The 23,758-nt window shown below is 58.3% G+C and overlaps 1 protein-coding gene across 1 annotated transcript; it reads left to right on the top strand.

The window, feature by feature from the left end:
• The first annotated feature begins 7,885 nt into the window (after window positions 1–7,885).
• GBX1 (gastrulation brain homeobox 1) lies at window positions 7,886–22,912 on the top strand. The gene is made up of 2 exons (XM_048842120.2): window positions 7,886–8,872; window positions 21,764–22,912. Exons 1-2 carry the CDS (start codon window positions 8,413–8,415, stop codon window positions 22,282–22,284), a joined length of 981 nt encoding a protein of 326 aa, XP_048698077.1. The 5' UTR covers window positions 7,886–8,412; the 3' UTR covers window positions 22,285–22,912.
• The last annotated feature ends 846 nt before the right edge of the window (window positions 22,913–23,758 follow it).

Genomic DNA, 23,758 nt, shown 5'->3' with positions numbered 1-23,758 from the left:
CTCCTGGCGGGCTGCAGGGATCTGGAGGCTGAGGTCCGGAGGCAAAGGCAAAGACGGTGATGGTGTTACAGGGAAGTGGCCCAGGGAGATCTGCAGGGGAGTTGGAGGGGACGCAGCAAGTGGGAGCCATCTTCAGGGTCCCTGGGGTGGGACCCGGAGCCATGGGTGGGCCTGGATCGTCCTGTTCCCCACTCCCCAACTAACCACTTAGGGAGTGGCTGGCCTGAGGGACTGTGATACTGTCCCCCAGAAGGGGGGAACATGAAGAGAACACCGCGGTCCGGGGAGTGACGTGGCTCCCTGGAGCAGACGGGACGGTGGCCAGACGCCACCAGAGGAGGGCGCACTGGCATACAGAGCTAACCCCCAGGACAGCCTGTAACAATCCTGCCTCTGGAGGGACACAACTGAGAGTACCAATTCAACACAAATTGCTTAGAGCAGAGCAGTTACAGCCCAAGGCCCGGGTTTCTCCACCTTTAAGGCACACCAAACCAGTCAAACAGAGAGGACTTTGGTTTTTCCCCACTGGCTAACCACAAGTCACACAAGCAATTCCCTTAGACACTCCAGTTCCCCAGTATCACCACCAGCACCACTTGTTATAGGGACGAATGGTTATGAAAACCAATGCCCCAGTAAAAGACAAAGGGTTCTCCTGATCCCAAAGACCAAGCCCCGGACCCAGGTCAATATACAAGTTAGATCTTACCCACAAATCACGCTGTTGCCAATCCTTTAGAATCTAAAATCTAAAGGTTTATTCATAAAAAGAAATATAGATGAGAGCTAGAATTGGTTAAATGGAATCAATTACATACAGTAATGGCAAAGTTCTTGGTTCAGGCTTGTAGCAGTGATGGAATAAACTGCAGGTTTAAATCAAGTCTCTGGAGAACATCCACAGCTGGGATGGGTCATCAGTCATTTGTTCAGAGCTTCAGTTTGTAGCAAAGTCCCTCCAGAGATCAGAAGCAGGATTGAAGACCAAATGGAGATTAGGCAGCTGCCTTTTATAGTCTCTTCCAGGGGTAAGGACCCCGCTTTCTTCTTACTGTGGAAAATTACAGCAGCAAGATGGAGTTTGGAGTCACATGGGCAAGTCACATATCCATGCATGACTCAGTTCTTTGCAGGCTGATGCCATGTTTACATGTTAGTTTGAAGGTTTCCAGGAAAGCTCAGATGTGGATTGACATCTCCGAAAGTTCATTGTCAGTTAAGTGTTTCTTGATTGGGCACTTACTGAGAAGAGTCCTTTCTCAAGAAGCTGACCAAATGTTTCACTGAGACTACTTAGAATCAAAACACATTGAGATACAAGTACAGAGCCAATATTCATAACTTCAACTACAAAAATGATACACACACATAGACAGCATCATCATAATCAGCAAATCATAACCTCTCCATAGACACCTTACACAACAACCTTTGTACAATATTTGCTGCAAATATATAACAGTGGTTGCAACAATGAGCTATGTGGTCACAGGTTATGTCAGTAATGTCACACAGCCAGCAGGAGGTGTCACAGTGGTGAGCTGAACCCCGTCACACTCCCATACAAAAGTGTGCTGATAACACATGCATGATAAACACAGATTTTTTTCTGTTCTGACAGTTTTTTGTTTTGCCAGATCCTCTTGTTCAGTCTAGACATTGTTGTGGCATCTTTTCCAATGCGGATGTTGAGTTCTGTTTTAAGTGAAAGGTTGTCTGTGATAGTGGACCCTAGATATGTGAACTCATTCACCACTTCAAGTTCATAGCTGCTGTTCTTGATGGAGGGTGCTTCCTCAGCTCCCTGGCACGCTGTTAGTCTTTTTTAGCCTTATAGTGAGCCTGAAGCCTTGGCACTGAAAACTGTCCACTAGGTTTGAAGATGAGCTTCTGTGTAGGCTGTCACTGCTGCATCATCAGCAAAGAGTCTTGGGTTCAGGTTTGAGTCTTGCAAGACTGAACAACTTTCCATCAGACCTTGTGTGCAAGTAGATTCCCTCCGTTGAGGAACCAAAGCTTGTTTCAGCAGCAGGGAGGAGAAGATCCCAAACGGAGTTGGGGAAAATACGCGGCCTTGCTTGACTCCGCTACGAAGCTGGAAAGCCTCAGACACTGAGCCATCGTACTGAACTGTGCTGTGCATGTTTTCAGGGAAGGATTGTATCATGCTGAAGAGCTTGGGCGGGGGGGTGGGAGCATCCAATCCTTTCTAGAAGTGCGAATAGTCCACTTCTCCTGACAAGGTCAAAGGCCTTTGTGAGATTGGTGAAGGTTATGTAGAGGGGCTTCTTTTGTTTTCTGCATTTCTCTTGTAGTTGTCTCAGCGAGCAGATCATGTTGATAGTAGCCCTTTCAGCTCTGAAGCCGCACAGTGATTCAGGATAGATTCTGTCTGCAAGGGTTGAAGTCTGTTCAGGACAACTCAGGCAAAGGCTTTTCCCATAATACTAAGAAGGGAAAGGTGTCGGGTACTAATATTTTATATTAGTATTATTAGTAATATTGGGGGGAGGGATAGCTCAGTGGTTTGAGCATTGGCCTGCGAAACCCAGGGTTGTGAGTTCAATCCTTGAGGGGGCCATTTAGGGATCCAGGGCAAAAATTTTTCAAGTTGCAGTGGGGGAGGTTTAGGTTGGATATTAGGAAAAACTTTTTCACTAGGAGGGTGGTGAAACACTGGAATGCGTTACCTAGGGAGGTGGTGGAATCTCCTTCCTTAGAAGTTTTTAAGGTCAGGCTTGACAAAGCCCTGGCTGGGATGATTTAGTTGGGGTTGGTCCTGCTTTGAGCAGGGGGTTGGACTAGATGACCTCCTGAGGTCCCTTCCAGCCCTGATGGTCTATGATTTTACTATCTTTCCAGCAACTCCTGCAGCGGATCAGGTACCAGATGTATTGGTTCTTCCTCTCCTCTGCACTTTACTGCTGACACCAAGACAGGGGGTCCTGGGCATGGGCAACTCCGGGTCTCTATATCATTTGTCCAGGCTTGCGCCCTAGAGAGGTACTCCCGTTTCACCTCAGGTGTCGACCCAGCAGTCACCGGTTCTAAACTTGATGAGGAACAGTCAGCACGGATTTGTCAAGAACAAACCATGTCAAACCAGCCCGGAGCTTTCTTTGAAAGGGTAACAAGCCTTGTAGATAGGGGGGAAGCAGTAGACATGGTATATCTTAACTTTAGCAAGACTTTTGATACTGTCTCGCATGACCTTCTCATAAACAAACTAGGGAGAAAAACAATCTAGATGGAGCTACTATAGGGTGGGTGCATAACTGGTGGGAAAACTGTTCCCAGAGTGTAGTTATCACTGGTTCAGTCAGGCTGGAAGGGCATATCAAGTTGGGTCCCGCAGGCAGTGGCGTTTGGAGACCCCTCCGGTCCCCCACCTAGGAGCTGCTGCCAGAGGGGGGTGCAGGTCACTTTTGGGAGCTGCCCAAGTTAAGCGCTGCACCCCTCACCCTCTCCTGCACCCCAACCCTCTGCCCTGCCCAGACCCTGCACCCAAACTCCCTCCCAGAGCCCGCCCCCTGCACTCCGTCCTGCACCCCAACCCCCTGCCCCAGCCTGCACCCTAACTCCCTCGCAGAGCCTGCCTCCTGCACCCCAACCCTCTGCCCTAGCTTGCCCCCTGCATCCTCTCCTGCACCCCAACCCCTTGCCCCAGCCCAGACCCTGCACCCCAACTCCCTACCAGAGCCTGCACCCCTGCCCCAGCCTGCACCCCAACTCCCTCCCAGAGCCCATCCCCTGCACCCCAACTGCCTGCCCCAGCCCAGAGCCCACACCCAAACTTCCTCCCAGAGCCTTAGGCAGTGGGGCGGGGGCCAGGACTTCGACCCGTTCTGGGCACCACCAAAAATTATACCGACCTGCTGCCCCTGTTTACTAGCAGGAGTATTGTAAGCAAAACGCTAGAAGTAATTCTTCCACTCTTCTCTGTGCTGATTAGGCCTCAACTGGAGTATTCTGTCCAGTTCTGGGGCCCACATTTCAGGAAAGATGTGGACGAATTGGAGAAAGTCCAGAGAAGAGCATCAAAACGGATGAAAGGTCTAGAACACATGACCTGTGTGGGAAGATTGAAAAAGATGGGTTTGTTTAGTCTGGAGTAGAGAAGACTAAGAGGGGACATAACAGTTTTCAAGTACATAAAAGGAGGAGGGAGAAAAAATGTTCTTAACCTCTGAGGATAGGACAAGACGCAATGGGCTTAAATTGCAGCCAGGGCAGTTTAGGTTGGACATTAGGAAAAGCTCCCTGTCAGGGTGGTTTGGCACTGGGATAAATTGCTTATGGAGGTTGTGGAATCTCCATTATTGGAGATTTTTAAGAGCAGGTTAGACAAACCCCTGTCAGGGATGGTCTAAATCAGGGATCTCAAACTCAAATCACCACAAGGGCCACATGAGGACTAGTACATTGGCCTCAGGGCCACATCACTGACACCTTTTCATATAAAGGGACAAAAGTCCCCCGGCCCCACCCCCACTCCACCCCTTCCATGAGGCCCCACCCCTTCCCCACCCCCATTCCAACCCCTTTCCCAAAGTCCCCACCCCAGCCCCTCCTCTTCTCTGCCTCCTCCCCCAAGTGCTTGACTCCCTGCTCCTCCCGCTCTCTCCTGGAAAGTGCTAAGTGCCGCCAAACAGCTGTTTGGCGGTGGGAAGGCCAGGAGTTAGACAGAGGAGCAGGGACATGGCGTGCTGGGGTACGGAGGGGTGCCGGGGGAGGGGAGCTTGGCAGCCGCAGGAAATAACTCGGGGAGGGGGCACGGGGAGCTTGCTGGGTCGCAGCAAATAACTCTGAGGGGATGGGGAGCATGGGGACCTTGGTGGGCCGCAGAAAATAACCCTGCAGGCCACATGTTTGAGAGCCCTGGTCTAAATAATACTTAGTTCTGCCATGAGTGCAGGGGACTGGACTAGATGACCTCACGAGGTCTCTTCTAGCCCTATGATTCTATGAGCACTGCAACCTATTGCAGGCCTCACCAAAGCACATAAGAACGGCCACACTGGGTCAGACCAAAGGTCCATCTAGCCCAGTCTCCTGTCTTCTGAGAGTGGCCAGTGCCAGGTGCCCCAGAGGGAATGAACAGAACCTGTAATCATCCAGTGATCCATCCCATCGCTCATTCCCAGCTTTTGGCAAACAGAGGGTGAGGACACCATCCCTGCCCATCCTGGCTAATGGTCACGTGCACGTGAGCATCCAATTCTGGCTGGACAGGTGAGCAGCAGGCACAGTGAGCTGAAGCCCCTGTTCATGCTGGCTGCACAGCCTGGGAGCCAGGAGAGTGCAGAGGGAAAAGGCGTGGCACAGATAGACCTAGGAGGTGTGTTACCTTTTTGTCCGATCAGCTTCTCAGTATTTTACTGAAGGGGTCCTGGGTGGTTTCCGCTGAGAGCTGAGAATGAGCTGATGCTCATGGTCATTGCGAGATGCTACTGGGGGAATTAACCCAAGCAATATCTAAAATGTAGACTGGAAAGTTGCAGAACTGTGGAGGTGGGACTTGTCCCTGGGGGAGGGGTCTCACAGCGGTGAAATGGGAATAACTAATTGCCAGGACTCTGACTGCCCTGGGGGCTGTTACGAAGCCTAAACTCCAAAATTATCTCCTTTGAAAGTTATAATACAATTAAACTCTTTGAACTGGCCTACTTGCGGCCTGCCTCCTGCTGACTGACTGTAACTAACTGGGTGGGGGGGCGAGTTCCTTGTGCTTTGAGCTGGTTACTCAGCAATGCCGGTGCCTTAGCAAGAGCAGGACTGCAGGAGAGGAGCAGACTCGCCTAAAGACAAGGGGGTGTGTGCGCACTGCAGCTGGGAGCCTCCTGGCCCTGGTAGACAGGGGCCAGCTAGCCCACTAAGGACAGCAGCATGGACCCTGCCCTGGGGCTGCAGCTCAGGTGTGCCAGTGACCAAACCCCTCCCTCCCTAGTCTCACTGGGATAGAGAAGGGAAATTGGCACTAGATTTCACAAGTAGCCAGTGCAGCCGCAAGAGCAGCAGCCGGCAGAGGGCTGCTGTCCTAAGGCCCAGAACAGGTCACTGACTGCTTTGGGGCTGGGGCCGGGGCCTGCAGGGCCCCAGGCCAGTGTGCAGCGGCCAGAGCTGCTGAGCTGGAGAAGCAGGGGGGGGGGGGATTGTTGTTCTCGGTCTATGCGTTGGGGGGCCCAAGCAGGGGACCAAGAGAGACAGGCAAGAACCTGCCCCCCCCAGGGGGGGCATCTGGAGAGGCTCCTAGTGGGCACTGGGGGGAGCCAGGGGCGGGCCATGCTGCTGGGAGCTGCAGTTCCAGGGCTAGGAACTGCAGTTCCAGGGCTAGGAACAAGCCCTATGCCAAGGACTGTGGCTGCTGCAGGGCTTAATTACTCATGGAAGAGGTGCCTGGGTTCAAGCAATTTTTTTACTTTCATAACTGACTAGGGGAGGCAAGCCCAGCCCTGCCAGGCCTCTGAGCTGCGGGGACTTGGCCCAAGTTAAGCACTTGGCCAGCCCCTGCAGTGCACCGGCTGCAGGCACAGGGCCGGCAGGTGAGAGGAGCTCCTGGGGTAGGCACTGCCCAGTGGGCCCTGCAGCAGGTCCCACAACAGAGACAAGACAGAGCTCAGGGTGGATTCCACAGGGTGGGGGAGCCAGGACAGCTAAGGGGCAGAGCAGGCCCCTGCCAGCACTTTGCTGGGGGCTGGATCTGCCAGGCTCCCCGTCAATCAGCAGGGGGATTATGCCCCAGCTTGGTGCTGGGCTGTGACATACCCTCCCACCCCCCCCCAGAAGCCTGGGGAATGGGAAAGGCAGCCCCCAGCCCAACCAGCAGGACCCACCCCTGCCTTTACTGATCCAGAGGGCAATGGGGCTGGGGGCCCCTTGCTGGTGCAGTGCCTGTAGGGCTGAGCCAGCCTCTTCTCCCCTCCTGTTCTGTGAAAGCCACAGCCCCTCTGGCAGCAGGCCCCGCTGGGAAAGGCCCCAGCACCCACGCCCCGGGTGGAGGGACCCCTCACTGGGGCAAGCTGAGCTCCTGCCTGGTGTCCAGGGGGCCAGTCCCCTCCTGGGGCCTTGGTGGGGAGAACAGAGCGGGACCAGGAGAGCCTGGGACTGTCCTGGGTGTGAGGGGATAACTGGACCAGGCCGGGCACCCAGGGGCGGGGTTTCTGCTTCCCCCGCACGGAGGGGCTGGGGCTGGGGCTGGGGCTGGCAGTTGCCGAGCAATTAGCATGCCGACCCTCCGGATTAATCAGCCGCGGCGGGGTCCGCCGCCTCCCGCAATCAGGGGCCGGTTCAGGAGACTCCGCGGCCAGCTCAAGGGGGCAATCAGCGCCAATCAGCACCATTAGCGCGCGGGCCTCTAGCTCCGACGTGCAGCCGCCGGCCCGGCCCGGTTCGGTCCCGGGACTTCGCCGGGTGCCGCGGGCAGCAGCTGGGGGGCGGCCGGTTCCTGCGTGCGGGATTCGGGGAGCTGCGCCCTGGCCCGTTCCTTCGCCCTGCTCCCATGATCCCGCCCCCCCGGCCCGCTCCCCTCATTATCCCCCTGGCCCGTTGCCCCCCTCGGCCCCCCGCTCTCCCCATTATCCCGCCGCCCAGCCCGTTACCCCGCAACCATTCCCCCATCACCCCCTCGGTCTCCCCGGCCCCCCCATTATCCCCGCTCCCATCCATTACCCCCTCCGCCCATTCAGTCCCAGCCAAAGCGCCGCAGAAAGGCTTGACAAGTGGCCGGGCGAAAGCATCTGTCTGGCCGCGCCGCCCCCGTCCCGCCCGCCCCAGCCGACAAAAGCGCCCTTGTGCGGCTCCCTTGTGCTCCGGCCTCAGTAATTACCGATCATCAATCAGCGTTAATCACAGCTGATTAGGCGGGAGGGGGGCGGCGCCTTCCCAGGCCGGGCGCGCCGGGGGCCGGGCCCTGCCCCCCGAGCGGGCTAAGGGGGAACTCAGGCGTGGCGTGAGGAAGATGGATGAGTCCGGAGGGCGACACCCCTCCCCCGCCCCCCCGCGCTGAGCCGGGCTGCGGGGAGCCTCGGAGCGCGCCGCCACTCCAGCCCTCGAAGGCAGCGGGCAGGCAGCGCTGCCGGGGCTCCGGGGCACGGGCTGCGGCGCAGGAGCCTGGGGGCGGCGAGCCCGAAGCCCGCGGGACCGGGGGATCGTGAGAAAGGGACCCGAGGACCCAGGCGTCGCGCGCGGCGCAGAGGGGGAGCCCTGCGCGGCGCAGAGTCGGGGCCCTGCGCGGCGCAGAGCCGGGGCCCCGCGCGCCCCGCGCAGCGCAGAGGGGGAGCCCCGCGCAGCGCAGAGCCGGGGCACCGCGGGCCCGGGAGCAGCCGGGCGGCCCAGCAAGTTGGCGGCGGCTGGAACCCGTGGGGAGGTGGGGGCGCAGCCGGCCCGGGAGGCGCTCCGCGCCCGCTCGCCATGCAGAGACCCAGCGGCCAAGGGGCCGCCTTCTCCATCGACTCGCTGATCGGGACCCCGCCGCCTCGCTCCGGCCACCTGCTCTACACCGGCTACCCCATGTTCATGCCCTACCGGCCGCTGGTGCTGCCCCAGGCGCTGTCGCCCGCGCCCCTGCAGTCCGGCCTCCCCCCGCTCGCCCCGCTGGCCTCCTTCGCCGGCCGCCTCACCAACACCTTCTGCGCCAGCCTGGGGCAGGGGGTGCCCTCCATGGTGGCGCTCACTACGGCGCTGCCCAACTTCAGCGAGCCCCCCGACGGGTTCTACCCGGCGCAGGAGCTGCCGGCGGCGCGCACCAACCCGGAGCCGGGCTGCAGGCGGAGCGCCGAGAGCCTGGAGGCGGAGGAGCTGCCCCCGGCCAGGGACAAGGGGCCTCCCGAGCAGCCGCTACACTTCCCGGACCCCTTCCCCAGCCTGGCAGGTAAGAGCCGGGCTGCGGCCGCAAGCCCAGTCTAGGCCAGCGGAACTTTCTGCGGGGCGGACGCTGACCCCTCTCACGGGTGCCGCAGCCGGGACCGGAGCGTCCTCCTGGAGCAGAGCGAGCCGCCAGCCCTGTTCCGTGCGCAAAGCGCGGCGCGGTCCCTGCCCTCTGAGGGTAGCCCGAGCAGCCTGGGCGCGAAGGGGATCCGTACCCTTTACCGGCTCCGGCTACTGGGGTGGGGAGAGATCGGGTGCAGACGGAGCGGGAGAGCTGGGGGTGGAGGGAACAAGGGGGCTATAGGGGAAAGACCTGGGAAAGGAGGCACGAGGGAGGGGCTCTGCGGAGGAGACACCCCGGGAACAAACAGAGCCGGAGTTGGGGGGGAGCGTCCTGGGAGGCGCTGGGACCAGGGCTGAAGGAAGGGAAGGGACCTTGGGGACGGGTTGTGCCGGCGTTGGAGGAGGGTAGGGGGCTGCAGTAGGGATCGGAGGTCCAGAGGGGAGCGATGGGCGAGTGTGGAGCTTCCTGGGAGAAGAGGGCTGTGGGGTGGACTAATAAGGAGGGGCAGGGGAAGCCGGAATTGGGGGGCTAAGGGGGACTGCAGGGGGAGAGGGGAAACGGGTTGGGGTAAAGGAGGCTGCAGCGGGAGGGGCAGATGGAGCCGAGGTTGGTGGGCTGCAGGGGGCAGGGGAAGCCGGTGCTGGAGGTGAGGGGAGTTGCAGGGGGAGCCGAGGCTGAGGTGCAGGGGGCCGGGCAGACCGGGGTGTGTGGGGAAGGGGTCTGTAGGCATGGAATAATCCGGGGGGCGCGGTGGGACTGCGGGGGGCAGGGCCCTGGAGGCTGGTGGAGCCGCCGTTGGGGGGCATAGAGTTGGGGCGGGGGGGTAAGGTGGCTGCAGGGGCAGGTAGACGTGGGGGGCGGGGGGAGTGGCCGATGGGGCGGGAAAGGGGTTTCCGGTGGAGGCCCCCTCTGCTGTGCCAGGGGCGGGAGCCCTCAGATAACCACAGCTGTGTGCTGGGGCGGGGGGGAGAAGGGTTGCGGGCCGCCCCCCGCGGGGATTGCTCCAGAGGCGGCGCAGGCTCCGGGTGTCTCGGTTCTTCGGCCCCCAGCCCCCCTCTGCCCCGGGCTGGCGTGCAGGGGAGGGGTTTCCCTCCGGAGCAGGCTCCCGCCCCGGCCTGAGCTCCCCACGGGCTGCCCTGGGAATAGAAGTGGCCGGTGAGTGGGAAGCCTAGGCCCGAGGGAGAAGGGGCGGTGAGCGCCGCTCCCCTCGCGGGTCCCAGGCTGGGCTCGGCTCGGGACAGACCCGGCTGTAGCTGCCCCTCCGCTCCCGGCCGCCTAGGCGTGTGAGACACCTGCCCCAGCAGCCCCCGGCGGGACGGGACCCAAGATCCCGCGTGTGTGTGCGGGCATCCCAGTGCCGGGCTTCGGGGGTGTTTAATTACACTTCGGTGATGGGGGGCTGTGCGCGCCACGGAGGGAGTGTCCGGCGGGGATGGGGAGTCCGGTGAGTGGGTGCTCCTAGGGTGGCGGGTTGGAGGGGGGGTGTTGGGTGTGCGCAGGTGGGTCGCTGCGCCAAGAGCTGTCGGGGCGGGTTGGGGGTGTCCAGGGGAGATAGGGTTCGGGGGGCGCAGGGGTGCCCGTGCCGGGGGTGTCCGGAAGCTGGGGTCGGGTGGGCTTGTGCGCCAAGGTGTGGCGGAATGGAGAGATTTCCGGCCCGGGGTGGGTCTGCGCGCGGGGGGGTGCGCGGGGCGGGGGCTTGGGAGGGCAGGGGGTGCCCGGCGGGGACAGAGTCGGGGAGGGGCAGGTGGCTGTGCCGGCGGGGGGTGTCGGGTAGGTGGGGGGGCAAGGTGTGGCGGCATGGGAGGATTTCTGGCTGGGGTGTGTGTGTGCTTGGGGGGGGGGGTGTCCAGCGGGGATAGAGTTGGGGGGTGCGCAGGTGGCTGTGCTGGGGTCTCTCGAGTGGGGGGGGCAAGGTGTGGCGTCATGGGAGGATTTCTGGCTGGGGGTGGGTCTGCGCGCGCAGGGGTATCCGGGGTTTGCGGGGGTGGGTGTCGGAACGGGAGGGAGGTGCCCAGCGGGTAGCGCTAGGGGTGTCGGTGGTTGCAGGTGGGATGTCTGGGAGTCCCCCCCCTGCCCCCGCAGCCGCTGGCCGCAGCTCAGCTGAATGGTCCGGAGCCGGGCCCCGCCGTGCGTCCTGCAGAGGGTACCCGGAGTCGGGTCCAGGCTCCCCTCGGCCCACTCCCAGCGCCTGGGCGCGGCGCTCTCCGAGGTGCTGGCGCCCAGCTGTGGGTGCTGCTCCCCGGCGGCAGCGGGGATCGAGCTGCGACCCGGTCTGGCGGTGCCCGGCGCCCCGCAGGGACGGGAGCAGCTGGCGGCTTTATTCCCACAGCAGCTGCCGGAGGGTCCAAGTCCCCTCTGCCCCCATCAGAGAGACGGGGACCCACAGGCCTCCTGCGCCGCTCGGGCAGCCAAGCAACTGCAACCTGGGGGGCTGGCAAACCCCGGCACCGCAGAGCGCGCCCGGCCAGCCCCTATGTCCGAAAAGCAGCTCCCCAGTGGTCGGGGCTGCAATCACCGCTCCGGGGAGCCCCCAGCCCGCCCAGGGAGGGACCTTCGGGGGGCGGGGCGTTTCTAGATCTCAGCAGCCGAGCCCCCGGAAGCCCGAGGGAGTCTGGGGCCCCCTCATCAGTTTTCCCCTTGTCAGGAAACAGGTGATCGTCTGCGGCTACTTCTCCTAGCCAGTTGCTTCCCTGGGCCCCAGCCGCCGCCTCTGGCTTCCTCCCCAGCCTGCGGGAGGCCTGGCTGGAGTAACTTGGGGTGCGCGGGGGGGGGCTGCCTAACTTGTTGTTTGAGTCCCTCTGATGTCCCCTCTGAACAGGCCCGGTCTCTCTAGCTCTTCGCAGACGTGTGTTCCCTGCCTCCGGGCGTTTGCATCGCCTGTCCTGAATTCTGCGGTCTCCTCTGAGACCCAGTGACGGGCGCTGGGCACCTGGCCTTGGCCCCCTAATGTCACATTCGCTTGTATTACCGCTGGGCTCAGGCTCCTGGCGCCTCTCCGAGGAGGTTCCAGGCCCTTCCCCAGCAGCTGAGTTAGACCCCACGAGGTGTACGCGTGGTTAGCATGATTCCTTCAACGGGCATTTCCTACCCTGATCGCTGCGAAATGCCATCCCTGGCCGTCCCCAGGCTGGGCCTGGTTCTTCCGTCGTCTCTGGCCTCCTCGCAACCTGAATAATTGTATGTCGTGTGCGGGCTTCCCCCTCCTCTGCAGATCAGGAGGGATTAAGCCCTGGACCCAGTCCCAGTCCAGCTGATCTTTTAACCCGCCTCTTGGTGCTGCCCTTCTCTGGTTTCTGATCTATGACTGAACCCGCGCTCTCATCCTGCCTTTACTTAGCTCCCTCCAGAGCATCAACAGTCTTGAGAAATCCGAACAAACTGGCAACCTGTTCTCCTTTAGCTATAGTTTTTCATGCACAAAGGATTCTGATACCCGAGACATTTTCTAATACATTTCCTCTGCAGAAGTCGGGCAGCCTTGTGTCCCCGGTGCAGGGGCTGGGCGCTCTGGAACCCTGGGAATGAAGCCAGGGGGGGCCTCTGGCTGTGGGACCGCCCCCGGGGCGCGCTCTCACCAGGGCAAGCCCCCTCCTCCTGGGTCTCACCTCGGAGCATTCAGCCCCCTGTTCACACCATGAGCCCACCTGGATGGGAAACCGGGGGAAGCCTTGCACTCCCCCTCCAAAGTGCCCTGCACCCCAACTCCGCAGTTAGGAGTGACTCTCAGCCAGCATGTAAACCATAAGGTTTAATAGACAACTGGAGCACCGCGTAGAACAGCTCCTGTTCGTACAGAAATCGGGAACATTTAGCAAAGCCCATCTGGGGGGGGGGGGTCCAGAGCTCTTCCCTCCCTACAGAGCCCCAAGGCAAGAGACAGACTCGTTTCCAGCAGCCCAACCTCTGACACACCCAGCTGCTTCTACTCTGTCCCAGGTTCTCTTTTCTAGGAAACGGGTCACCCGAACTCCACCTCTCCTTGCTCCAGCTTGCGGCCGCTGGTTGAGGGGCCTTGGCCATCAGTTGCCAGGTTAGAGAGTGTCCAGTCCTCGTCTGTAGGCAGGCAGCTGGAGGCAGTGACGCCTGCCCACGAGGGTCTCTGCGAACAGCACACTCTTGTCCACTTTGAGGCATTTGGGTAATAGACAGGGGAACTGAAGCACACCCAGGACTCATGGAAAACATTAAGACCCCTCCCTCCTCTCCCCCCCCCCCCCCACACACTTTGTCCCTGGTATCTCAAGCTCCTCTGTTTATCATTCTTTGTTAAATACATTGGATGAAAGTGAAGTAAGGCTCAGGGGTCTGTAATTCCCAGAATCCTGACTTGCACCTTTTTCAAAGATAGGTATAAAGTTGGCTCCTCTTCAATCCTCTGCTGTGGTTAGCTGCCTTTGTTAGCAGCTCAGCTACTTCAGGTCTCTTGGGTACATACATATTTTGTTCTGGTGACTTGTTGCTCTTTTTTTACCAGTTCCAGCACCTTCCCTTTTACACCTTGGTCTCTGACAGTCTTTTGAAAATCTAAATAAATTGTCAGACAGTCCCCTTTACCCATTTAGTTTATTGACATGTTCAGATAATTCTAAGATCAGCCAAATTAAAGGTCTAGAAAACATGACCCATGAGGGAAGACTCAAAAAATTGCATTTGTTTGGTCTGGAGAAGCCTGAGAAGGGATATAACAGTTTTCAAGTACATAAAAGGTTGTTACAAGGAGGAGGAAGGTGAATTGTCCTACCCGCAGAGGTTAAGGAGAACAAGGAGCAATGGGCTTAATTTGCAGCCAGGGCGGTTTAGGTTGGAGGTTAGGAAAAACCTCCGACCTGTCAGGGTGGTTCGGCACTGGAATAAATTGCCCAGGCAGGTGGTGGAATCTCCATCATTGGAGATTTTTAAGAGCAGGTTGGACAATCATCTGTCAGGGATGGTCTGGATAATGCGTAGTCCTGCCATGAGGGCAGGGGACTGGACTGGCGAGGACTTCCAGTCCTACAATTCTAAACGTGATTTTCCTTTGCAGACAATGTGCGGGTTAGACCCTCTCCTAGTGTGATCTACCAGGTGTTGTAATAGACTATTTTAAATTATAACTTCATCCAGTTTCCCAGGTACAGATGTGAGGCTGACTGATCTGTAAGATCCTCTTTTAAAATGCATTTGCTACCCTTCAGTAGCTGGTGACTGTAGCTGGCTTTTAATAAGAGGTTGTATATTTTGCTAGCAGCTCCACACTTCCTATTCAAATGCCTTCAGAACTCGGCGAGGGAGCATCTGGGCCTGGGGACTTGTGGCTTTTGTAAATGATCAGTTTGCTTCAGCACTTCTTCCGCTGCTACCTTGATCTCCTTGAGCATCTCGACTTTATAGTGAGAAAAGACAGGGCCTGGATGGGAATCTCCGCATGGAGACCGATGCAAAGAAATCACTTTGCTTCTCAGCAATGTTTTTGGCTTCCTTAATTGCTCCCTTTAATCCCCGGTGATCCAGTGGACCCCCCTCCCCCCAGTTCTTCACAGGCTTCTTGCTTCTGATGGACGTAAGGAATCTCTAGTTTGTTTTTGCACCTGTTACATGTGCATCTGTGATACTTCTCTGGCCCCATCACCTGAGCACCTCCTGGGTGTGGCAGGGCAGGTCTCCCCGTGGCACAGAGGGGGAGTGAGGCACAGTGACTTGCTCAAGGTCCCAAAATAAGCCTTTGGCCAAGCAGGGAATTGAACACTGGCCTCCTATATTCTAGGCAAGGGCCTTAACCACTGGCCCATCCTTCACTTTTTGCTGTGAAGCCCCACTTTGGCCCTTCTAGCTCCCCTCTCACCAGCTGTAACCTATGTGCCTGTTTGGTTCACTGGGGCAGGTTTCAAGGATTTCGGTGTGGCCCAAATAGCCTGGCCCCCCTGCTATTTAGCCCTATTGGCTTCCTCTTGGCTTCCCGCTCCCTTTTGTTCCACAGCTCCTCTGCCTTCAGAGCGTCTCTTATTGTCCTGGGTTTCTCAGTAGCATCCATGCCCCTTTGTTCTATTGCAGTCCCCTGTCAGTGTCCCTTCATGGGGCCTCCCCTCCTCCAGGCGTGGAACCTCATTTGATTGTGGTCACGGGGGGCGGCGCCTGTGTGTTCCGTCACTGTTGGGACAGTGGGTGCCCAGGACCAGCCGCTCCACAGAACAGCGGCCCGAAGCGTTACCTGGGCGTTGATCCGGTTGCCATTCTCCCTTCTAGCCTGGGCTCTATGACCGCACCATGCCTCTGTACTGGTAGCTGGAGCCCTGTTATCAGAACCAGCACCAGCTGCTGTGGGAGCCTTTGGCGGCAGCCCTTCTCCCAGAAGTGGAGCTCTTTCCTGCCCTCCTCTGCCCCCCGTGTCACTGGTACCCGCATGTCCCACTGTGCCAGGCCCCTCGCCAGCACTTGGTAGCAGCCCCTGGAGATGCTCTGTTGCGCTGCATGTCGTGGGTGAATGGTGGTGCTAACGGTAGCTGCAGTTTGACCATGAGGATCCTTTGGCTGGTCCAGTCTGTAGGTTTCCTCTGGCTGGGGAAATGTTAAATATTTGTCATAAGCAGATTCAATGGAGGCGAAGTTCCAGCCCTGCACCCAAGAGGCAGAGTTGAGGGTGGAAAGGAACAAACCCTTATGTCCTGCTAGCCCTCAGGACTGGAGAGGGACAACTGGGCTATGGTCCCACAAACAGCTGTGTCCCATTCTTTCTCTCTTCCCCACCCCTGCACCCCCAGCCAGGCTGGGTCCCCAAAGCACGTGTGCGCTGGTTCAGCTTTCCATAGTGACTGGCGGTTGCTGGGCCCCTGTGTGGCAGGTTGTCTGGCTTGCGTTAGACTGAGACTTTGGGATCCGTGGGCCTGATGTCCAGAATGGATGGGACAGAGGAGATGTGGCTGAGGGAGGAGTCCTCGGTCCCACCCCCCAGCAGGGAGGGGAATAAGACCAGGTCTGACCTGTTCATAGCTTGTGGCTTCTTGAAGGCCGTGGATTGTAGAGGGTGAGGTAGGGGCTGCCCAGCCTTGGTGTCGCAGTAACCTGCGTCTCCTTCGCTGACAGGCCCCTGGGTGCTGCTGGCTGCCAGGGGGAGCATCTGTAGCTCAGGGACAGGCAGGCCTGGCTCTGGGCACTGGTAGCATGTGGTACCTGGCTCAGATGGTTGGAAGCTCTCTTACTACACCTGGCTTGTGAGACGCTGAGGGATGCGGATGTCTGGGTCACAGAAGCGAAGGATGGTCAGAGGGCAGCAAAGCACAGACTTGCCTCAGGGGTCAAAGGTGCCGCTGACGGGCCTCGAGGGGACCTTGGCACCCTTTTGTTGACTCTCGCCAGGGTTCTCAGGCAGGGAAGGGAGCTGTTGGGGTGGGACTCCTCCCTGAGCAACCAGTTAGTCACATGGTAACTATTCTGTGTGACAAGTCGTGTGTGTGTGGGGGGGTGTCTCTATGGTGCCTAGAGATGAGCTGGGTGTTGTCCTGAAAGTACAGGGTGAGCTGTGACGGACCCCCGGCAGGCAGGGACAGGCTAGTACCGTTGGTCTCCCAGTTCCTGAGGTTAGGCATGGCACTGCCATGTGTGCAGATCTGAGGGTGAAGTGGCTCCTACCTCTGTGATGGGGTGTAGCTGGATCGCTGTCCTGGCTCTGCCAACTCAGCTTGGCCCCCAGAGCGTTTCCTGCAGCTGGGCCTGGCCATGTTTCTGGGGCATGGAAACTCTCTGATGTGGCCTGCTCTACTCAGAGCTCTGACGACCGCAGGACAGCCCTGTTTAGGGGAGGATGGGCCTGGCCCATATCCCAGCTCCCCGCAGCAGCGGCCAGGAGACACCCTCTCAGAAGGGACGTGTTCAGCACAGCTGCTAGGACCTGGGATGCTTTCAGCTCCTCCAGGGTGGGCTACTAGCACTAGTGGGCAGCTGCCCCGAGGGCGGGGGGTGGTGAGGAGCTCAGGCTGGCTGCAAGGGCTGCAGAAGGAGAATGGAGACTCGTGCCTGGACAGGGCTGTCTGGGGCCCAGCGCTCGGACCTCAAACATCTCTGCTTCCTGACTGGGGGCTTTATGGGGTCTATCTTCCATGTGGAGTTAACTTGGGGGACTGGCACCCAGGTCTGAGCACCTGGACTGGCCTCGCCCAGGTGGGAGGCCTGGTCTACACCTAAAACTTAGGTCAGCCTAGCTACATCACATGGGATGTGAAAAATTCGCACCCTCAAGACAGTTCAGCCATCCTAAGCCATGGTGCAGACACCACTAGACGAAGGGCAGAATTCTGTCAGTCTAGGTACTGCTGGGATAGAGCAGGGACAGCAACAGGGAAAACCCCGGCTATCGCTGTAGCAAGTGTGGAAGCTATCACACTACGGAGGCAGAGCTGCAGTGACTGGTGCGGACAAGGGCTGAGTGTGGCACTCAAAGGGAACGTCAGGGTTGTGCCCTGTCTTTGTGGGTTGGAGCACTGCTGAAGAGGGAACACAGAGGGGAAGCAAGAAGACTGGTTGTGTCCCAGTGAGACGGAGCTGGCTTGGGGCTTAAGCAGGCCGTGTGTGTCTGTGGGCTTGTTAATAATATGTATTTAAGTCTAATAGAACCTCTGATCTGAAACCATCCTTGGACTGGGAGTGTAACATTAACACCCCCCCTGCAGAACCTTCCCTGCATTCCTGTCCTCGCTGGGGCTGCACTGACCGGTCTGTGTCACTCAGACATCTCCGGACACATCCCAGGGCTCTTTTCCTTTCCTAGTGAGTTGTGGGAGAACTTCTTTGTCCTGGGAGCATAGGGGAATTGTGGGAAGGCATTTGTCACAGTCACCAGGCCGATGCTCTGTGTATGAAGCCAGTTAGGACTCCTTCACCAGGGCAAGAAGCTTACATGGCTTCCCCTTCCTGGGTCTGACCTTGGATCATTCAGCATCCCTGTCCTCACCATGGTGAGTCTGCCCAGGCGGGCTCCTGGGAAAGCCAGTGGGCCCTGCACCCCAACTCCACAGTCAGCTGTGACTCTCAGCCAGTGTGTAAAACAGAAGGTTTATTAATCAACATGTACACAGCATAGAACAGAACTTGTTAGCACAGAAATCAGTGACTTTCAGCCAAAGCCATCATGGGGGGACTCTGGGCCAGATGCCCAAGACACTCCTTCCTAGAGTCCCCCACAGCAGACTGAACTGGACCCAGCTGCCTGGCCTCCAACATTCCCGTTGCTCCTTCTCTGGTCTTTGTCTTGCTTCCTGGGCAAAGTGTCACCTGGTCACATCCTGCTCCTGGCTCTCAGGTTATGAAGGGCACCTTCCATTGCTTACATGCAGGCAGCTGAAGCAGTCTCACCAGCCCCTGAGGGTCTCCGCAAAAGTCACACATCTTTTATCCCCACTACCTAGCCATTGGTGCAATACACAGGGAAACTGAGGCACACACTGTATTCATGCGAAACAGTAAGGCTCACATACAACACAATAAGGAGGAAAACCCCACTTTCTTGCAGCATCGGAGGACTATCAGCACTCAGGTGATATAGCCTGTCTCCTCCCTCCCTTACCAGCCCAAGTGAAAGCCGCATGGGGTGTTAGCTGGCCTGCTGGGGCCATAGGCTAACCCAGGTGCAAAGCTGTCACCACCCTCCAGTGAGAGGGTTTCCTGTGTGGAAAGGAGGTGGTTGGGGCAACACCCATCCCAGCCTGGGCTAATTCTGCAGTGAGAACAGATCGATTGTTCCCGGAAGCTCCAGTCTCTGCTGGGTTTGTCTCGGCCAGTTGGCCTTGTGCAATCTGTCGCAGGTGGCTCTATGCTGGAGCGGCTCTGGGCACTGGACCGGCGCTGCTGGCCCCTGCATCTGTGGAGCTTCTTAGTTCCTTGACCCGGGGCTAAACCCAGGCCTGCTCTGCTTACAGATGCTGCCAGCTGTGCCAGGAGAGGCTGTTGGTTGGCAAAGCCTCCAGAAGAATTTATGAGTTCCCAGGAGCTTGCCTGGGCATAGATCCCTTTGAGCTAGCAATGAGGAGAAAGCGAAACCCAGTCTGCAATGAACTCTCTGCTTTTCTTTAGCTCCATGACTTAAAACCTTGTGAATCTGGCACTGCTCCCCCGGCAGAACAGAAGGGGATTGTTTTCCAGGAAGGCACTGGGAGTAGAGGTTGGGTTTAGAATGGACATGCGTGGTTCGGAGCTGCAGAGAGTGGGCTATGCTGGCAGGATGACTCTCCTGGAAGCCTGGGCCAGCTTCTTGGTGCTGTTGCTTCCCATCCTGTCGCTGTCCATGTGCGGAACCAGCAGAAATCCTGAAAAAACCCAACATCTAGTTTGACAGTTCCAGTTTTTGGCAAAAGTAAATTTCAGGTTTCCACCATCGACTGTTCACGCGTGCTGGGGAGAGACATGTGTCATGTGCTTTTGGTTCTGTTCCTTGACTGGGTGACTTTATGTAGCTATAACCACAGCACAACCTGCAAACGCTAGCTAGGGCAGTGGTTCTCAAACTGTGGGTCGCGACCCCATTTTAATGGGGCCGCCAGGGCTGGCGTTAGACGGGCTGGGGCCAAAGCTGAAGCCCCACTGCCTGGACTCGGGCTTCAGCTTCAGCCCGGGGTGGTGGGGCTCAGGTTACAGGCCCCAGGCCTGGAGCCGCAGGGCTCAGGTGGGCTCATTCTTCAGTTCCCCCTCCTGGGGTCATGCAGTAATTTTTGTTGTCAGAAGGGGGTTGCAGTGCAATGAAGTTTGAGACCCCCTGGGCTGGAGCAAAGGAGCTGTGGGTGGCACTGCACGGGTAGTGACCGTGCACGGGCAGAGGGTCCCTGCAGCTGCAATAGTGGCTACTCAGACTCTGCAGTGGTGTTGTTCCGGGAAGGAATTCCCAAACTTTAGCGAATGGGAATTTAACAGATTTCCTGATTTGTTTGCACTGATCACACATTAAAAGAAAGCCACTTCTCTGCCCCGAGAGGCTCTGTTTTGCCAGGGTTAGGTAACAGAACATGCAGAAGAGAACTGAGGGCTTATGGCGGAGCACAGACTTGAGAGTAAGGGATCAGAGGCAGCTGTGAAAAAGGCTGGTCGGGTTCTGCAGTGGCCTATCGGGAGCCTCGTGTGTGAGACGCAGGAGGTATTCGTCCCACGCTGCTTGGCACTCACGGGGCCTCCGCTGGAGTCCTGGGTCTGGGTCTGGGTCTGGGGGCTGCGCTCTAGGAAAGTGGATACATTGGAGAGAGTTCAGAGGAGAGCAGCAAAAATGATCAAATGTTCAGAAAACCTGACCTGTGAGGAAAGGTTAAAAAAACTGGGCATTTAGTCTTGAGAGAAGAAGACTGAGGGGGGCTGATAGCCTTCAAATGGGTTATTACAGGCTGCCCTAAAGAGCATGCGGATCAATTGTTCTCCATGTTCCCTGGGGGCAGGACAAGAAGCAATGGGCTTAATGTGCAGCCAGGGAAACCTAGCCAGTTTTCCTAGTATCTGACCTAACTCTCAGGGGAGTTCAGGTCTGGAACAGGCATCCCTGGGAGGATGTGGAATCCCCGTCATATTGGACAAACCCCTGTCAGGGATGGTTTACTTGGGTCTGCGTCAGTACAGGGTCTGGAGGTGAGGACCTCCAGCCCTACGTTTCTAGAATTCAGTCTGCAACTGAAGTAAATGACAAGCTTCGCTTACTTCCCTGTAACATGGTAAACTCAAGCTAGACCAGTGGTCCCCAAACTTTTTCTGTCCCCTCCCCCCCTTACCCATAATGGAATCTGTTTGTGCCTCCCCTCCCCCGGGGTAGTTGGAGGGCCAGAGCTGGAGCCTAGGATGGGGTTAGGAGCTGCAGTGGGGGCCGAGGCTGGGGTTGGCACTGTGGCTGGGGCCAGGGGCGGGGCCAGAGTGTAGCTGGGGCAGAGCAGGGCTGGCTGGTGCTCCCTTCCCACCCCCTTTGGGGGCTGGCCCAGGCCCTGCCACGTGCCCCCCATCCCACCCCCCGAGATTCCCAGGGAAGTGCTCCCCATAATCTGGGGACCACTGAGCTGGCCAGACTCTGCTCAGAACGAACACGCCCAATGAAGAACCTGCTGAAGGCTGGCTCTGGGGCACTGTTGAAGTGTCCGTGACACAGCGTCCAGGAGGTGCTCTGTGAGCGTGGCTAACGCTAGCTGGAATGGCGAGCCCTCGTCTCAACAAGGGCAGCTCAGAACCTCAGCCCAGCTGCAGGGGATGGGAAATGAGACACACTTATTCCCCGGAGGGGGCTGAGAGCTGCACCCCGCTGGGACCGTTAGCAGCAGAGCCAGGTGGAGATGGACATTGCAGTAACTGTAGGGGAAAATGAGACTCTCCCAAAGCATGTGCCCTGCCCCCACAAGCACACGCATGCTGCAGAGCCCCCAACTCCAAACAGGCTCATCCCGTGAGCCTCGGATTTGCTGAGTCTGGGCTGGAGCCTGGTGACTTCCAGGCACATGGGAGGGAGGGCACCAAAACCCGAAATTCTCCCTCACCTTTACCTCCCGCTCCTGGCATGGGCTGCATGGAGGAGGCTCCTCCGGCTATGCCGGTTCTGGTGCTTTGCACTGGTGCTGTGGGGTGGGGGTAGGAGGGAGTGACGGGGGTGAGCCCTAGTGCGGACACGGCTTCGCTGTTGTTCCACGGGGCTGGCTCAGAGCAGGTGGCTAAAGTGCTGGGCGCTCCCTTGCCCTTGGGACCCCTGTTGCTCCCCACAGGGATGCCGGTGCAGACAAGGCTCTGAGCTGGGGGGTGTTGGCCCAACACGTCTCCCTCGGGGTTTCCCAGCAGGTGTCTCCAGAGCAGACTGGCTCCTTTTCTCCGTGCAGGTGCCCTGGCTAACGCTGTTTGTCTTGGCTGCAGATGGTAAGGCGTACAGCTCGGACGAAGAGAAGCTGGAGGTGAAATCAGCGGAGACCCCGTGCAGTGAGAGGGAAGAGGAGAGCTCCGCACCTGACAGCGAGGACGAGAGCTTCCTGGATGGGAGCAGCGCCAGCTGCCTGGGGCCCAAGCCCAGGCCCAAGAGCAGCTCTGGAGGGGAGCAGGCACCTCCCGGCTCCAACCCAGGGAAGAGCCGCCGGAGGCGCACAGCCTTCACCAGTGAGCAGCTGCTGGAGCTGGAGAAGGAATTCCACTGCAAGAAGTACCTGAGCCTGACAGAGCGCTCGCAGATCGCCCATGCCCTCAAGCTCAGTGAGGTGCAGGTCAAGATCTGGTTCCAGAACCGCCGCGCCAAGTGGAAACGCATCAAAGCCGGCAACGTCAACAACCGCTCCGGTGAGCCCGTCCGCAACCCCAAGATCGTGGTGCCCATCCCCGTGCACGTCAACAGGTTCGCCGTGCGCAGCCAGCACCAGCAGATAGAGCAGGGCAGCCGGCCCTGAGCCCCCCGCCCGCACGCTCCGGGCTCCACTCAGAAACTCTGTGGGAGGAAAACGCCAAATGCCCTGGCTGCAAACGAGCAGGCGCGTGCCATGCCCAGCAGAGGGGCCCGCCTTGCATGGCCAAGCGGGGCTGACCCAAGCTCCCATTCCAGACGCTGCAGCAAAGGGAGAGGCTCCAGTGCAGACCCTGGGGGCGGTGCTGCAGGGGGAGTTTTAACCATTTGTGCTCCAGCCGCTGCTCACAAACCTCTGTAAATATCCCTTATTTATTCTGTGTAAAGTCTGTACATATGGAATTGTCTGTCTGTCTGTCTGGGGGAGTGCAGGGCTGCCTCCGGGAGGGATGGAGCTCTAGCTGGTGCTGGGCTCTGCTTGTACCGAGCCCCAGGGCTCCTGTGTGCAATGATCAGTCTGTGGGTTCTCCAGGCCCCTTATCTCTGCATGCCGCCCTCTCTTCCCCCACCCCTTCAGCCCTTCCTCCCTGCGGCAGGGCAGGGCTGCACAGAAGGGGTGGATGGCCTATGTATTCTCTCACTGTCCGTAAGGTATCGCTGTGACTGGCTGCGTCTGTGCCCCATCCATGTATAGTTGTGATTTCAATAAATTATTTTCTATGGAAAGGAAACAAGATTCTTCCCTGCTTCCCTGAAAGGAGAGGCTCTGCGTGGATACCATGCCGCAGAGGTGGCCGGGGGATGGGAGGTGGCAGAGGGGGAAGCAGCTCTCCGCCAACGTGGCACGTGCTGGAAATGCACCACACCAACGCAGCACAGTGCAAAATCAACACGGTGCATATTACATGGGTTAAAACCTGGCTGACCTCCAAAGGTAACTGCATGGGCCACCATTTCCCAAGGAGCTTTCTGGGTGAGATCCCACAGATGGGACTGTTCTTGGTCTAATGCGATTTCAAATCTTCCTGATGATCTAGTCAAGAACATAGACAATTATTGCAGGTGTCACAGAGCCAGCCGGGGTGGGCGACGATGGGGTAGGTCGCAGTGCAGCCGGGACCGCTCATGGAAACAAAATGGGCTTTAATGCACCTCCGTGCAAGGTACCTGGAAATAAGGTGTCCCCTTTCCCCAGGCAGGGGAATTAATCATGGAGCAATTTCCCAAGGGCCGTGGTGGATTCCCCATCCCTGACAAGTGGGTGTTTGGTTAACAGACCTGCTCTGGGAATCAGCCTAGATCACTCGTAGACTGCACTTCTCCCTGAAGGCAGAGTGAGAACCAAGGGCGGAGGGCTGGAGCAAAAACCAGTTCAAACCAGACACACACTTTCAAGTGAGGGTAACTCACAGCTGGGGCCGGGTGGATTCTCTATCACCCCATCTGTCGGCAGCGCTGGCGACTGGGAATGGGCGACAGGGGGTGGATCACTTGATTCCCTGTTCTGTTCATTCCCTCTGTCATTCATTGGCCACTGTCAGAGACAGGAGACTGGGCTAGATGGACCTTTGGTCTGACCC

Source organism: Caretta caretta, chromosome 2 (genome assembly GCF_965140235.1).
Source record: "Caretta caretta isolate rCarCar2 chromosome 2, rCarCar1.hap1, whole genome shotgun sequence".
Classification (NCBI taxonomy): domain Eukaryota; kingdom Metazoa; phylum Chordata; order Testudines; family Cheloniidae; genus Caretta; species Caretta caretta.
This window is presented reverse-complemented; position numbering and strand designations above follow the sequence as displayed.